General features: G+C 43.1%; 1 protein-coding gene across 1 annotated transcript in view; it reads right to left on the bottom strand.

Annotated features, from left to right (window-relative positions):
• Window positions 1-332: 332 nt before the first annotated feature.
• The window catches only part of tns3 (tensin 3), a 32,692-nt gene continuing 17,586 nt past the window's right edge, over window positions 333-15,438 (bottom strand). Inside the window, exons 14-28 of the mRNA XM_087179564.1 lie at window positions 13,008-14,204; window positions 9,840-9,997; window positions 9,600-9,732; window positions 9,379-9,462; window positions 7,433-7,565; window positions 6,697-7,259; window positions 6,502-6,588; window positions 6,273-6,404; window positions 4,850-4,945; window positions 4,402-4,479; window positions 4,125-4,202; window positions 3,705-3,873; window positions 3,541-3,609; window positions 3,252-3,281; window positions 333-2,079 (exon numbers count right to left, since the gene is read on the bottom strand). Of these exons, the coding sequence (XP_087035690.1) occupies window positions 1,935-2,079; window positions 3,252-3,281; window positions 3,541-3,609; window positions 3,705-3,873; window positions 4,125-4,202; window positions 4,402-4,479; window positions 4,850-4,945; window positions 6,273-6,404; window positions 6,502-6,588; window positions 6,697-7,259; window positions 7,433-7,565; window positions 9,379-9,462; window positions 9,600-9,732; window positions 9,840-9,997; window positions 13,008-14,204 (3,152 nt within the window). The 3' untranslated portion in view covers window positions 333-1,934. The remainder of the gene's footprint in view (window positions 2,080-3,251; window positions 3,282-3,540; window positions 3,610-3,704; window positions 3,874-4,124; window positions 4,203-4,401; window positions 4,480-4,849; window positions 4,946-6,272; window positions 6,405-6,501; window positions 6,589-6,696; window positions 7,260-7,432; window positions 7,566-9,378; window positions 9,463-9,599; window positions 9,733-9,839; window positions 9,998-13,007; window positions 14,205-15,438) is intronic.

The following is a 15,438-nucleotide window of genomic DNA, read 5'->3' on the forward strand; positions in this document are numbered from 1 at the left end:
TCATGATCTGTAGACTCCTTTCACATCTTGTTTCGTATTGTGAGATCAAAGCTACGACTGGAATTAGAAACCTTCCTGTGACTAATACTCAAAGTTATGTTGTACAGAACCAAAAGACCTTAAAATTTGAAATTGTAGCCGACACCTAAAAAGTTGACAAATTTATGGAAATTGGAAATTGAAATTAGTAAAATGATGCACAAGAAGCTGAAAAGTTGCAGCCATACAAAACTTCAATGAAGAGCTGATACAGATTATAGCTACATGTGCTGTCAGAGATAATGGAATAATTGCATTGCAACAACCAAAAAGCAATTGATGAGGAAACAAGATGCCTATATGTCAAACTTTTAATTTGAAGGGTTAACAGATCACCAAGATTACATAAACGTTTCCTTTCGTTTATTTACAGAACACATCAAAAACAACGCAACATCAATATACACATAAACTGTTCACATGTAGCATGTTATAAACAGAGGCACAGTATTGTATGAGATAAGTATGAGGTACAAATAATAGGTCATGAAAATGATAACATCATAACAAATGTGTACATAAACAATGCAAGAATATCAACAGAGCTTTATTGTGGTGGTAGGTCCCTCTCTGGCGGAAATGGCTGCCCAACACACAAAAATAGTTAAAACTAATGACCTTTTTTTGTCATCATCTCATATACAACGTCAACACAAACTCAGCTGGGATTATCAACATTTTAATCTGTCTCCCAGAGCAAGTATATTGTATATGTCATAGACAGATGACCAGCTGAATATGTCCAATACTAAATTTATTTGTGCAATTCCAACACTGAGCGTTCTCACGTTTTAAAAACTAACGCAATGACAGCATTTGCTTTCTCAATATAGCAGCCTGTGTGTTTAAAAAAAAAAAAAAAAAAAAAAGTCAAATCAAATATACAAAATGGTGTATACTGATTGATTCTTGATACTGAAACACTGCAGTGCTGTTAGTGGCCACGTGCCCCCACAAAGAGTGTAAGGTTTGGCAGCTGGGTGAGTGGAATGCCACTGTCTTCTACACAAAGTACCAATGTGTTTTTAACCAACTCCTGTCAAGTCAATATATATATTAGCGTTTAATTAAAATATTTTTTTACTATGGTTTCTCTCATTTCAGCACACACACACATACACACACACACTCACACACACTTCCATTAAACTGTTACTGACAGCTTTATAAGTGGTCATATTCACATCCATCTTATGAAGAAAATGATTTAACAAGTTCAGAGAAGCCAGGTACATGTACCGACAGCTGTGGTTTAAAAAAATAAAATTTTACATTGCATAGATAAAATAATCCTGTATGCGATGTAGCCAGTCCCAGAGTCCAAATTATACATATCTGCTGCACTTTCCTTTGCACAATTTTAACTCCATGAAGCGAAATTGCACGCTGGAAAGATGCAGCATAGACATCGGCTACAACTTTACAGGAAGTTAATAGCTTGAATGAAGCTTGTTTTGGTTAAATAGTAGAAAGAAAAAGCAACATGCAAAACGTAAGGTTTTGTCCATAAAAAATTCTACGCATGGATAAGAAAAGCAGCTTTTGTGTTATGTCCTTAAAATACGATGAGAATGAATATAACTGTATAAGATATTACAGTTGTAAACCAGTAGAAAAAGATTACACATTTTTTAGGATTTTGATGTTTTCATAATTGGCTAATTTACATTTCATTTTACAGGAGAGGAAAATAACAAAATAGAAGGGGATTTGAATTTTTCTATTTAAAGATGTAATTAAATGTCCTGGTGCTGGTAAGTGATGATAATGTATAAAATATCCAGTTAATATCCAGGGTTAATGTTCAGGTCATCACCATCTTCAGTCTTTACATTTTGCCCTTTGTTCAGCTTTTCAGTCTTTATTTGTTGTTTGTCCAGGTGATCAGCTCCGGCCTACTTACTCTTCTGCGAGCCGATCATCACCTTAGACACAAAGTTGACAATGGCACTCGCTGGCTGCTCAGGGTCATGCTCTGCAAACAGGTGACATATATTGTCCATGGAAGTGCCAGTTTTCCTTGCCACAAAGCCGAAGATCCTGCAAAGATGGAGCAAAGTACTTAATAGCTGCACTGTCATCTGCCTCAAACTGACCAAGCCTCATTAAAAATAACGTTTAGTGTTCAGACCCTTCACTTTTTTGCACTTTATTCTGTTGTATATCTGATCTTTACTGGATACAATTTTTGCCAATCTGTACTCACTAACCCATAATGACATAGTTTTAATTATCCTTGAGATGTGTCCAGAACTTGATTGAATTGATTGGACTTAGTTTAGAAAGACACACACACTTATATATGTGTATATAAGCTCCCACAATTCGCATTGCATGTCAGGACAAAAGCTAGGCCATGGAGTCCAAGGAACCTTTGGTGAACCTTTTTGATAAACCTGTGGCAGGGTATAGATGAAGGCCAGGGTATAAAACCGTTTCTAAAGCTTTGAATGTTATCAGGAGCAAAGTGGCCTCAATTATTGTGGAATGGAAGAATTTTCAAACCACCAGGACTCTTCCTAGAGTTGGCTGCCAAGCCAAACTGAGTAAACAGACAAGAAGGGCCTTGGTCATCGAGGTGACCAAGAACCAATCTGTCCTCCGCAGAGATGGGAGAATCTGATGGAATGACGGCCTTTTCAGCAGCACTCCATCAATCAGGCCTGAATGCACGCGATCTGAGATTGGGGCGACGGTTCACCTTTCAGCACGAGGATGACCTGAAGCATACAACCAAGACAACTCTGCAGAGAGTCTCTGCTGTCCTTGTGGCCAAAGCCCAGACTTGGACCACATAGAACAACTGTGCAGTGACCTGAAGTTGCCAGTTCAGAGGCGCCTCCCCTCCACTCAGAGTTTGACAGAGAATGGGATAAACTGCCCGAATCCAGGTGGGCAAAGCTTGTCGAGACTTTCCCAAGAAGATTCAAAGCTGTAATTTCTGCCAAACAAGCCTCTACAAAGTACTGAATTAAGAGTCTGAATACTTTTGTAAATGGGAGTTTCTGATTTATAATAAATTTGCTAAAATTTCTAAAAACATGTTTTCAGTTTATCATTATGGATTATTGGTTGCAGTTTGATGGGGTAAATGGCAATTTCATCCATTTACAATGAAATCTAGAACAGAATAAAGTGTGAAAAAGTGACGCGCTCTGAACACTGTAAATGAAATGAAACACTGTATGTAAAAAAAATAACAATTGACTTACTTCGCTGAAGGGCAGCCATCTTTTTTCCACCTATGTTCAGTGAAATGAGGACAACAGTTAGTTGGAGGATTAGTTAGTCATCGTCTTATTAGAACCATTTCATGGGTTGATTTGCTGATATTCCTTTGCTCATGTAATTTCTTGCTCGCCCTGTAATTATCTAGGAAACATTTTGTTATGCCACTCCTTCTTGGAGTAATAACAGGTTAACCTACCAATAGCCATGGTGACTAACACTCTGATAACTCTGCAGTGACATGTGTTCAGACTGTAAATTAGCAATACTCACTTTCTATCTTGAGGGTCCAATGCACAAAAGATGACTGTATTGACATTGTAATGCCTCCTGAAGAAGAGTCTTAAAAAAAAAAAAAAAAAAGGACAAAATGATGGTTATTGTGAGAAGTGGGTCTTTGTTTGTATGTGTGGTGTAAAAGTGTTTTTGGCACTTACTTCCTCTGGTTGTCAGTGAGGGTGATTCCCTGGGAGGAAACTTTGAAGTGGACCACGGTGGAGGTTGGTGGAGGGTTTGCGCTCAGAGTCATACTGGTGGCTTTCTGCACTGCCTGGACACCCGTCAGGGACTCCATCTCCACTGAGCCCAGGTACCACACGTTACAGGCTGCAGGAGCACACAGACTGAAATTACACTCAGATCACAACAACTAGGTGCAAATAACGGTAGAGCGAGTGCATAAGTGACAAAGTCCTACAGTCCATAATAACGGGACGAGAAAAAATGGCTACGTGTGGATGCGCTCATTTCCAAAAGTGCCACCGCACCGCACACAAGGATTGTGTCACTGTTTATGTACAGTGCCATCACTACTCAGTCATAATGTCTATCCAGAGCGAGTGACGTTAGACAATTACCTGCACCCTGTTTTAGCAGCTCAGCAGCAGAGTTGGTGACTGATTGTGAGATATTCTCCACAACATCTTCAAGAGGATCTGCGAACAAGAAAAGCAAAACAACGTCAGTGAGGTTATTTTGTGAAAACCACAACGTAAACAAATAAAATGACTTAATGGCCAGACAGCTAAATAGACAGACTGGAAGCCACAGAACCCAAATAATGTTTATTTTCTATTCTGACCATAATCTTCCTCAAGAAAATTAAACTGTGTGCGACTGTGTGTGAATGTTTACCTCTGTCAGGTATTATAAGTTTACAGGGCAGGGCCAAGGGAGTGATTGAATGCTGGCAGACCAATGCGGTTAAGCTTCCTGTAAAAGAACAGCACATAAAATCAAAGTTACAGTCAGATTTGCTGATTTATTATCACATCAATCACTTGCTTATTACATCTTCTACTATTACTGAAAAGATGACAAAGAAATTAAAATAAAATCATTGATAATACTATTATGGCAAATGACAATCTTGTTGATGTGTTGGCCACATCAACTCAACTGTCTGCTGCAGAGATACTGTTGTTATCCAGTGCTAGCCACTGGTACAATGCAACACAGACCAGTAGAGGGCAGTGTTGTGCACAAATGCTTGATCTTTGGTGCTGTGATGCCAAACAGCCAGGAGCTGTCACTGTTGGAAGGCAAGTGTGCAGAAAGAGGTTTTATCAGAGCAGGCACTCACCGAAATAGGGCTCATTGGGGCAACCCTTCAACCGCACTCCTTTCTGTGTACACTCAATCAGGAAGTGGCGTACTAATTCATTGGATAGATCGCCTCCTGTGGGGGAGAAAAAAAAAAAGGACAGAAAGAGGATACAGAAGGAGATATGAGAGATAATTAACTCCTCTAACAATTCCTCTGTGGTCTGATTTATCTAAACTGTCCTCTATCTGACACCCTAGATTTACTCTGACCTAAATAACAGCTCCAAGCATTTATCTCAGTGCGACACGTAATTTCCCAGCCTTTAAGAGTTACATAAAACATATTAAATCACTACATTCAATCTCCCCCAGAGATTAATGGGATTATGATTCAACAGAAGCGCCTCTGAGGGGGCAGGAGGAGTCTATGTGAGGAATGTCTTTGACACAAAGGCTTGGAGAAAGGCCTGCTCCTTAAGGTGGGTTGGGTTTCACACTTATAAGGAACCACAATGCCCTAAGCTGAGAGTGTGGAGAAGGACCATGTCATGATGTCACCACAGGTGTCGTTGGACTGCGGAGGGGTAAGAGCAAACAAAAGGGCAGGTGTGAGTGGGGGATGAAATGAAAGGGTTGAACACTGTGGTGGGCTGGTAGAAGAAGGGCATAAGGGCATCCTTTGTGCCCTCATGTGTTGTTTTTGTGAAGAAAAAAAAAAAAAACCTTATAAAGATTCCAACTCGTTTCTGATACACGCTGTGTGGGATTTAATGTCTGGCGCTTTTAAAAAAAATGTTTTTAATAATAATAATAATTAAAAAAACGATGCGTGAATCTCTATCACTGCTTAATCAGCCTTTGTTTTCATGTTGAAGCATGGCCAGAGAATGTTTGGACAGATTCCACTAGAGACTTTGTTTATTTTCCAAGAAAAAAAAAAAATCTCATCCCTTATTTCCTGAAACAAACACACTAGGAAGTAAACATCGAAGCAGCCTGTTTTGAACCCAATCCCTGGATATAGCATCTAGTTATGTGGGGCAGCGAGCTTCCCAGGAGAAGGCCCCGGGATCAGAGCAGGCTTATGGACTCGCCACATCCTTTGTGAAGGGGTGAAACATTAGCTGTACATCTAAGACTATCAGGCAATAGCGGTCTGTTTGGCTTCATCACGATGATGCCCAGGAGAGAGACACAGTGAGGAGCTCTCACACACACACACAAACAGAGGAGGGGACTCTCATGTTCCACCACGAAGGTGAGTACAGTGGGCTGTAACTGTAGATGGCTTTGTGTGGGATTGTGTGATGGTTGATTCCCATGAACACTGTTGGATCAGTCTCTGATACCTGACTACGATAATTGAGAGAATGCTTTTCAACATTTTGGGAAACACACATTTAATCCACATTTTCTTCTTTTCTTAAAAAGTTAGGAACATTATATCACATGTGTCGTACCTTTCTTGGTCTGTTGGAGAACGGAGGGTGGGGGTGTAGCCACCTTCATCGCCAGCCCATAGGCCCCTCTGAAGGAGTGGCTGTCCCTCACGATGAAGCAGCCAGGCTCCTTGTCCTTCAAGACTGAAATGGCTGAGGAAAGAGAAACATAATTATGAGGCTGCTCGATGGTTAAGTGTAAAAGTTTTCTTTTTTCTTTTTAGATAAAAAGCGGACGCTGGAAGCCTACCTTGATCCCTTGAGATATCTGGCTTATACCAGAATTTCGATGTGTCCTGCACAAATTTTACAGTAACCTGCTTGCTGGCCAGTACATCTGAAAAAAAAAACAAACAAACACACAATCATCAGCCAAAGGAGCTTTAGCAGGATTAATTTGTGGGTGTTCATCACCTCATGTGACACCAATGAGACATGAGCTTACCTGGCAGAGGTGAGGCTGTGCCTGGCGTCTGAGCTGACAGGTCAGGCAAGACGTTGGGGAAGGGGATACTAACAGAGCTCCCACTGTGGGGACTCGAGAAGCCGCTGAGGGCTGGAGAGGCTGTTCCCAGCGAATGCTCCCCGTCCGACGCCCTCTTCTTCTCAGGCAGGAGTGGGGGCTGTATCTGGGGCTGACTCTGTGACTGACTCTGCCCATCCATGGAGGTCAAAAGATCCCTGTCCATGCCTCCGTTTCCCAGAAGAGAAGAGCTGGAGTTTGGGCAGTCCGTGCCGTAGCCGACACCCGTGTCGTCCTGCTCGTCAAAGCTTTGGGCTGGACTGTGGCTGAGAGCGTAGCGAGCCATGCGGCTTCGCTGGCTGCTTCGAGGAGAGCTGTGGGCGTTGGGGGCCGGGTGGATATGGGGGTGGTGCAGGGGAGGAGAGTGGTGGCCGTAGTCCAGTGACATGGAGTGCTGCGGTGGTTGTCTGGTAGAGGTGTAGCCGCTCAGAGAAGAGTGGCGGCTCAGGACGGGATGCTCTGGCCAGGACTGGTTCATAGATGAGCTTGAGTTAAGAAAAAAAAAGGTCACTGACATACGGTAAAAGAATAGTGTTTAATCTTTGGTAATAACACTAAAACCGCAACCAAGACTCCCACTTTTTAACTACTAACTTGCATCCTCTTGTAGTAAAACGGTTAATGCTGCTTTATGTTTTTGCAAAGGTAAGATTTCTACCTGTCTGTCCGCTTTAGGGTCCCAACAATGGAGGCAGAGTGTGTAGCACTTAGCGTCCTGTGGCAGTTGATGGACGAGTCTGGCAAACCGTCAACTCCAACATGGCCGATCATCTCTGAATATTCCCGCAGTTCTGCATGAGAGCAAGAAAACAATGTGACAAGAGTTCTTCAAACATAATTTTGAAAACACTCAAAGTCGGGATGGAGCTGTTTGTGTTTTAAACGCTGTAAACATGAAAATAAATACACACAGAGAGAAAAAGCTGAAGAAAACAAACTTTAGAACTTAAAATAAGCAAAGATAAACTTGCTGAAACAAATAGGATTACATGACATGAAAAATCCCTCAGGAAAGAGCTCTGGGTTCTTTTCAGCAACAAGCAATCAATGTTGGAGTTGAAATAAAATGAAAACAATCCACAACCTATATAAAACCAATTACCAATTACCGCCGCCACAACCCACAGAGTCAACAAATCAAACTCGATTGCAGCTAGAAATTAAAAGCCCTCTGACATAATTATCTAAAAGCTTCATTCTAATCAGTCAAAGTCTGGAGTCGCTGACAGCCACAGATCTAACAGCTCATGTTCAAACTCAGGCTCTACAGCCAGGGTTTCTCCGGGTAACGTTTATGGGAGCGAGAAGTGCAAAGCAAGTGAAAGAGTTTCTTCTTGTCCCCGTTTCCCCTCTGTGTACACAGAGACAAATGTTTTTTTGTGTCATGATTCCTGACCCACAGTCACCATGGAGATGTGGCAGGGCTGAATACGGTGATTCTCGCCTGGACGTCTGAGGTAGTAAGAGGCAAAGCAGGGGCACAGATCTGCTCCCAGGCCCTACAACCTTTAGACATACTGTAGATCTCTATGGTAACAAGTCAATGAGAGATCAGCATAGAGTGAAAATGAAAGTAAAGCTTGGGTTCATGGCGAGATCATCTACCAGTATGTGGGCAGTTCCTGACATGTACAATCTTCTGCTTTTGTGACAACACTGATCCAAAAACATGCCACAGCTAACTCAATTTAAACCTTCTGGGATGCAACACAACACCAGCTCTACATTGTTTTAGATTTCTACTTCTATCATTAAGACAGAGTAAAAAATAAAAAGAATTTTAAAAAAACAACATGGAGGAATTTGGGAAGTTACATCAACAGCGAGGGTGTGTTCCACCTCGGATAAACACCAAAGAAAACAAAAAACATCCACCAACAAAGAAACACAGAGGGGATCGGTTTTAATCTAAAGAACAACACTGTTATGTCTAAAAAAAAAAAAAAAAGTTTTCCCTTCTGGCTGTGACCACGCAGACATTCTCCAAAAACCAAGCAAGAAGGGAAGAGACCGGTGAGGAATCTCCCTGCTTTCTCATTCATGAGACGTCTTTGTTTTCGGCCTCTGTCTCAAAACCGCTAAAATTCCACGAACAACAAGCTCACCATTATTAGGTAAAGCAAGGGGGGACCTCAGATAGTTCTGCTCTAATGAGACAGTGGTTCCAAACAGTCAGTCAGAGGGCAGACATGAAAGACGACTCCTGGAAAGACCGTGTCTCTTCTTGTCACTCTATCTTTAATTGGTTTAAGGGAAAAAAGACAAGTACGCTCATAGAAGAATAGTGTCAATGTTCTTTCTTCACAGCACTTTGGTCAATGGTTTTACCTCCTATAATAAAGTGCTTCACATCCATAGGGTTAGAAAAAGGTCAAATGATCTGTATTTTTAGTTCACAATGAAATTACATTTCTGTATTTTAAATATATACCATCAAATTACATGGAGATTTGTTTTTCTCTACCAATGTTCTGTGTCTATTCTTCAAGGCAGCTGTTAAGTTCACAAAGAAAGACCACTTTCTTCCCTCAGACTGTTCATAACGGCTTCATGTGATGCTCTGTTTTCTCAGAAGAATGAGTTCATTCTGCATTTTGAACCTACCATGGTTTGTTCTGTAGCCTCCATATGACTGCATGCTTGGAGATGGCGTTTGCCTGAGGTGAGTTAATTCTGACATATTTTTCACTGAAAGCACAAAGGAAACAATGACAGGGACTTTAAATGAAACCAGACAATCAAAGCTGGTCAGAAATAAATGCAAAATTAGTTATTCCCCCAAAAGGCACCTATTCACAAAGACACAGGAGACACACTGTACTTACCATATGGTGTAGGTGGAGAGATGGGGAAGGCAGGAGTGGGTGGGGTCATGTCGCTCCCGGCCTCAACCCCACTGTCCATGTCTGGGCCCTGGGCCCTGTAGTCAGCGCTGTCACTCCTGTACAACATGGGATGCTGGAACACACAGACAAAGGCATGTAAACTAAGCATCCACGCATGGGGAAAACAACATACATACATACATACAAGCACTACACTTTGTGCACATGTGCTGCATTTACCTGAGACTGTGGCACACAGGGGGAGTATGTCCGCTGGCCCCTGTACTCCTCTGTCCCGCCCCACCCTGAACTACAGAAGCCTGGGTGATCCGTCACATTGCTTCCTTGACGACTCAAACTCTGTGTGACACCCACCCGTCCCTCACTGGACTGGACAGCTGGACACACACAGGTAGACAGCAGCAAGTGGGTCATTAAATGTTAACTGACTTACAGGCATCACTGATTTCAAGGACGTAAAACACATCAAAATACTGAAAGGAAAAATAACAGCGCTTTGACCTTTGGTGCTTTTCAGAACTTTACTCAGCAAAAATTCACACGTTCTTTGGATCATGTTCTCTGGAAACGTTTAAACATTTTCACAACAGTGTGTCTTGAAGTTTTATTAGTTTTCAATTGCAGCTAGCCATTATTCAACTGGAAAAGAAAAATTAGAGAAACAATAAATATATACCATCATATCATCGATATGAATTTGATAAATAATAATTCTGATTCGTTGCACATTAAATTCAGTCATTTCAGTTCACATTTTGATGTAGACAGCTTTGTAACCTGGGTTGGCTACTTTCATGACTTCTCTCTGTAACAGGTTTGGGACTGATGACATTTTTATTCAGTCAGTCTATAAACTGAAATGACCACACTGCTAACCCCAGGGTGCTGCTACAGTCGGGTTTTCAGAGGACAGGACAGCTGAGGAATTCCAGGGTTCTGGCCGGTGGTGTGGAGCATGTGTGGGTGTGTGTGTGTGTGTGTGTGTGTGTGTCAGGGAGGTGGTGGAGGGGTGGGGGTTCAATGTTGTGACAACTCTAAAGAGTGCTGCCACTCAGCACCAGGGTGTTAATTTGAGCCCTCCCAGCGAGCTTGGCCTCTCATCCCTGAAGAATGCTAATGGTGCAGAAGTGTTACTGCCGGGGATCATTACTCACTTGGTCTGGGGCGAATATGGATGACACAGACAGTGTCATGCATACTTGGCGGTGTTTCTCCATGCATGCTTTTCAGTTAAGCACGTTCTTCTAGGACATGCATTTCTTTTATACAAAAAATGAATCATAAATGAAATAACTCTGATATCAACTGAAGAAACTGCAGATGCATTTTGCAAACATGCATTGTTTTTTTGGGTCTTGTGCCAAAAATGTATTTGGGAAAAAAAAAAAACCTCAACAAAGAACAGACTAAATATAATATAAATGTTACAAAAGTGTTATTTCCTCCTGCAAGTCATGAAGGTGTGAAGAGCTTTTTTTATTTGGACCAAATTTCTCATGCAGGCTTTTCTTTGGCCTCCAGTGGAGATCATCCCCCACCTTACTGAGCTTCTGTCACTCGTCAGTTCTGTTCAGGCCCAGTTCCCTTAATACAACACAAACACTGCAACTTCCGTCCTCCATCTCCCTCCTCTTCCTCTCCTCCTTAATGCAGTTAAAGGTGTTGAAATGACTTGGCAGACAATCATGAATTATCCATGAAACAATTTAATCAGCCTTCCTTTATCTTAAATAACTTTTTCTCCAACTTCATGTATTGACACAGCTCTGCAGAACGACTCTGAGCCATGACTCCTATCACCATTGCAAATTTATATATAAAAGCCTACATTAATCTGCAACCAACCCATCGCTTCCTATATGTTATTTGTGTATTAGCAAAGTTGTAGCCTTCGGCGTTTGTTTCTTGGAATGATACTTCTGTGTAGCTGATATGCACAGACAGGTATGCCTTTGGAATCGAATGGAAAAAACTCTGCCTCCGGGCTCACTTGTTCCTCTTTTGGAAATTCCTCAGGCCTCCCCATCCTGTGCCCCCCGCCCCTTCCCCTGCAACCACATGTACATGTACTAGAGTGTGATTCACGGGCTGCTAACATCCAGACAGCTTTTCTGCATTTTCTCTGCCTCACTGGCTTTCAGCTAAAAACATATAATGGAGCGCTATTGCACCAACAGTTAGTATGACTATTCTGAAGCCAACAGTACTGAACTTCATAACCTTTAAGGCTGAGCCAAATCTGACATAAAAACAAAAACCAAAAAAACAACTCTTATCTTTGTACCACTGAAAAGAGCTCATCAACATCACATGATAGACAAATCCAAAATGTTGCTACATTTTTCTTATGATGTTTATCACCACTTTAGGTCTTGGGGAAAAACAAATTTAAGATAGAGAGTGGAATTTTGTAATTTAGCAATTTCTATGAAGCGTGCAAGGAAGAAATACTTTGCAGCATTTCAATATCATAGGCTGCATCTTTGAATATGGCCCTGGGATCAGTTTCAACGTGAATATATTGGGAATAACGCTGGTGAATATGATAGATTCAAAAATCATTGCGATGCATAACCGCTTTAAGCACAGCAAACCTAACAACAACAATCAAAGACGACGTTATAGTATTATAGTTACATATCATTGATAGCAAAGAGCCTGGACAGTTGGAAGTGCAATGCTGCACAACAACAACAGGACACAGTAATATAAGGAGAGATCTATTAGAGATGACTAACATTAAATGAATCAAGCGGTGTCTGCGTTATATACGTAATGCTTAAAATCTATACACACAACAATAACCTTGCAGTCTCGGGGGATGTCTGAGGTAAACACAACTATTCTAAGGACTTTGATTTATCTGTATTCCTCAGAATGCAATCTCTATAATCCAAACACTGAGAGACGGCAATGTTCAGAAAGTTCGATGACAGCTGCCCTCCCTCTGTTCATGTACCATACTGATCCTGTAGTCAGATAGCTCCGCAGACAAGTCTGGACAGTGCTCCTTTCCTCAGAAAACATACTGAAAACATCTGAAAACCTGCCAACCACCCTGCTATTTCTGCCACTAAAACACGCCAGGTGGGAGAAGGAGAGAAGGTGTGTTTTGTTCAGTGAACTCTGTAGTGCAGGAGAAGAAAAGCTGATGCTGTCGGAGAGGAGCTGCTCTTGTTTTAAATCATTCTCGGCGTGTTCATTGAAGTTGTTTTATAACTCAATTCATTAACATATTTATTAGACATTTCTAGCAAAAGCACTTCTCTGGTTTCATAATGATCCGTCACACATTTCTTTTCACGACCACACTTCCAGACCACACCACATCATCATCATCATCACCACCACCACCACCACCACACCCAGACTGTCTGACTGTCTTACCTGTCTGCTGTGTGTTTGTCAGGGTTGCTGCGTTATTATTGCTGAATCTGAGATTGATGCCGTTTGAGCATTTGCCGCCTGAGCTGTTTACATGCGCGCTGCCGTTCCTCTTAACGGAGCTCGATACAGGCACAAATGTGGGGTCCAGGTCCATGATGAGCTGATTGAGCTGATCGATGGAGTTGTCAATGTCCATCGTTAAAGATTTGAACTCCTCGTCCTGTTTGTTGTTGTTGTTATTGTTTATTGTCGTCTGTTCCTTGTGGGGTGCTGTGTTTCTCAGAGCGTCCACTGTCGTGTCCTTCGTTGGGCCCTGTGGTTCAGCGGGCAGGCCTGTTTTGGGTGAACTGCTCCCCTGCTTGCTCCCTGCGTATCTTTCAGTCTCATTTCCTTCCTCTGGCATGTAGATAAACTGTTGTGCAGCAACCATTTGCTGCTGGCGAACCCAGGACTGTGTGGAATAGCTTCCCTGTCGGTAGACATGCTGCTTGGGCATGGGAGCACTACCGGGATTAGAGGAGGCCACAGAGTTGCTCCGGGAGCTCAGACAGCCCCTTCTAGCCTCGGCGTAGGATCTCTCATATTCCTCCATGGGAGGGGGTGCAGGATGGTGAAGGTGGTGCTGGCTTTGGCTCTGCTGCTCCTCTCCTCCAGGACTCCCGAAGCCATCCGACAGCAAGGAGTTCTGGCTGCTCTTGTGGCAGGAGGACGATAAGGTTCCCAAGCTGTCCACGCTGTGTAGATCGTGACCCGTAATAACCTCATCATCCAGAATGTCCGTTTCCCTCTCTCTGGGACGGGGGTCTCCGTTGATGTGCACTTGGGCTGGGACTATCTGCTGGATGCCCACCCTTGGGCCTTGATCATCCATCTCCTCCAGTGAGGGGTCCTCAAGACCAAAGCCGCTTAGGAGGCGCTTCAGCTGAACCTTCTCCTGCTGGCTGGGGCCCTGGTTAGCCCTGACGGTGACGGTGGCAGTGGCGGCGGCGGCGGCGGTGGTGATAGGTGTGGGTCTGTCTGCCCACAGGGAAGTGCTAGACAGGCCTGAGTCACTGCTGACGGAGAGGGCGTGGTCGCTGTGGTCAGGGCTGGATGTGGCGGAGGTCGTGCGGGCCCCTCGGCCCAGCGTTGCCTCTCCTCCGCTGGGGCTCCTCTTGCTAGCCGCTTTGTCCTGGTTTAGGCCTTGAGAGCGTGGCGCTGCAAAATAGAAGAGATGCAGCGCTTCATACAGTCAGCTGGTATGGGCACACGTACACACAGAGACACACAAATAGCTCAGACAGACAAACACAAACGGCACAAAACCACACACAACGCGAGACTCCATGAACAAGCACAGTCATGTCATCCCGCAAACTCCACCATTCACAATCTGTCATTGACAAAGCTCAACACTCACAATCGCACCTCACCTGACAAAGACAACATTCCAGACAATACAGAGCATCAGACTGCAAATAACTGGGGAATCAATACATTGGCAGAGAAAAATGTGAATCATGTTACTGTATTGGAGACAAATCGCCTAATTAGATGTGTCAGAAAAAAATAACATCACATAAATCCCTCTTCTTGACATTCTAATCCATTAATTTTTACTACAACAACTTCCCTCTCTCCCATCAGGCCATCAGGTGAACTACTAAGGTGCTTGTGCATGCAGTGTGCGCTCAGATTATATAAGAGATGTTAAGTCTTCTGTATGCCACTACAAGAGTCAGACTGTCAGACAGGCTGTGGATCTTCAGAGTCTTGACCCCTGCATTCCTCACCCCGCTGTGATTAAGCCATCCTACTCCCTCTTGCTTGCTCCTTGACCCCAAACATATGTCCAAACAACCTCCTTAATCCTCAGGAGTAAAATAGAAATCACAGAAAGTCAGTCATCTTGCAAGAGTCAAATCCATCATGACATAGACAATAATTAAACATTTAAAAAAAAAAGAAAAAAAAGACTAGACTTACACAAAATGAGTGTTGGAGAAGAATTCCTAGTGCATGTGAGCGGTGTGGCCAAGTAAGTGAAACTGCACTGTCACTCCTCAACAAAAGAGCTGGAACATGACTCCTATGCTTCTCCCACAATCTACCGCCTTAAGTACTTGCCTTTCAGTCAAACTATGACTGGAGGATCTGAATACCAGACACGCATGATAAAAGCTCCCCCTCCTCTTTTTCCTCAAGACAGCTCCTGTATGTATGCTCCCCTCCTCCTCCTCCTCCTCCCTTAACCCCCTGCATTCGGCCCTGAGCAGCCTCGGCTCAGGCCTCCATGCAGGTCAGTTCCGCCGGGAGTTTTCCAACAAATCCCTCTGGTAACATTCCCTCTAGGAAGATGCGAGCAGGCTTTAAGACAGATGCTCCCCCTCTACCTCAACACTGGCCATCTTTCTCTTTCTCTGTCACCCCTGTCATCTTGACACCCACCCCC

The sequence above is a fragment of the Seriola lalandi genome, unplaced genomic scaffold, assembly GCF_002814215.2.
Source record: "Seriola lalandi dorsalis isolate HSWRI2012SDOR001 ecotype SW California unplaced genomic scaffold, Sedor1 jcf7180002054855, whole genome shotgun sequence".
NCBI lineage: Eukaryota > Metazoa > Chordata > Actinopteri > Carangiformes > Carangidae > Seriola > Seriola lalandi.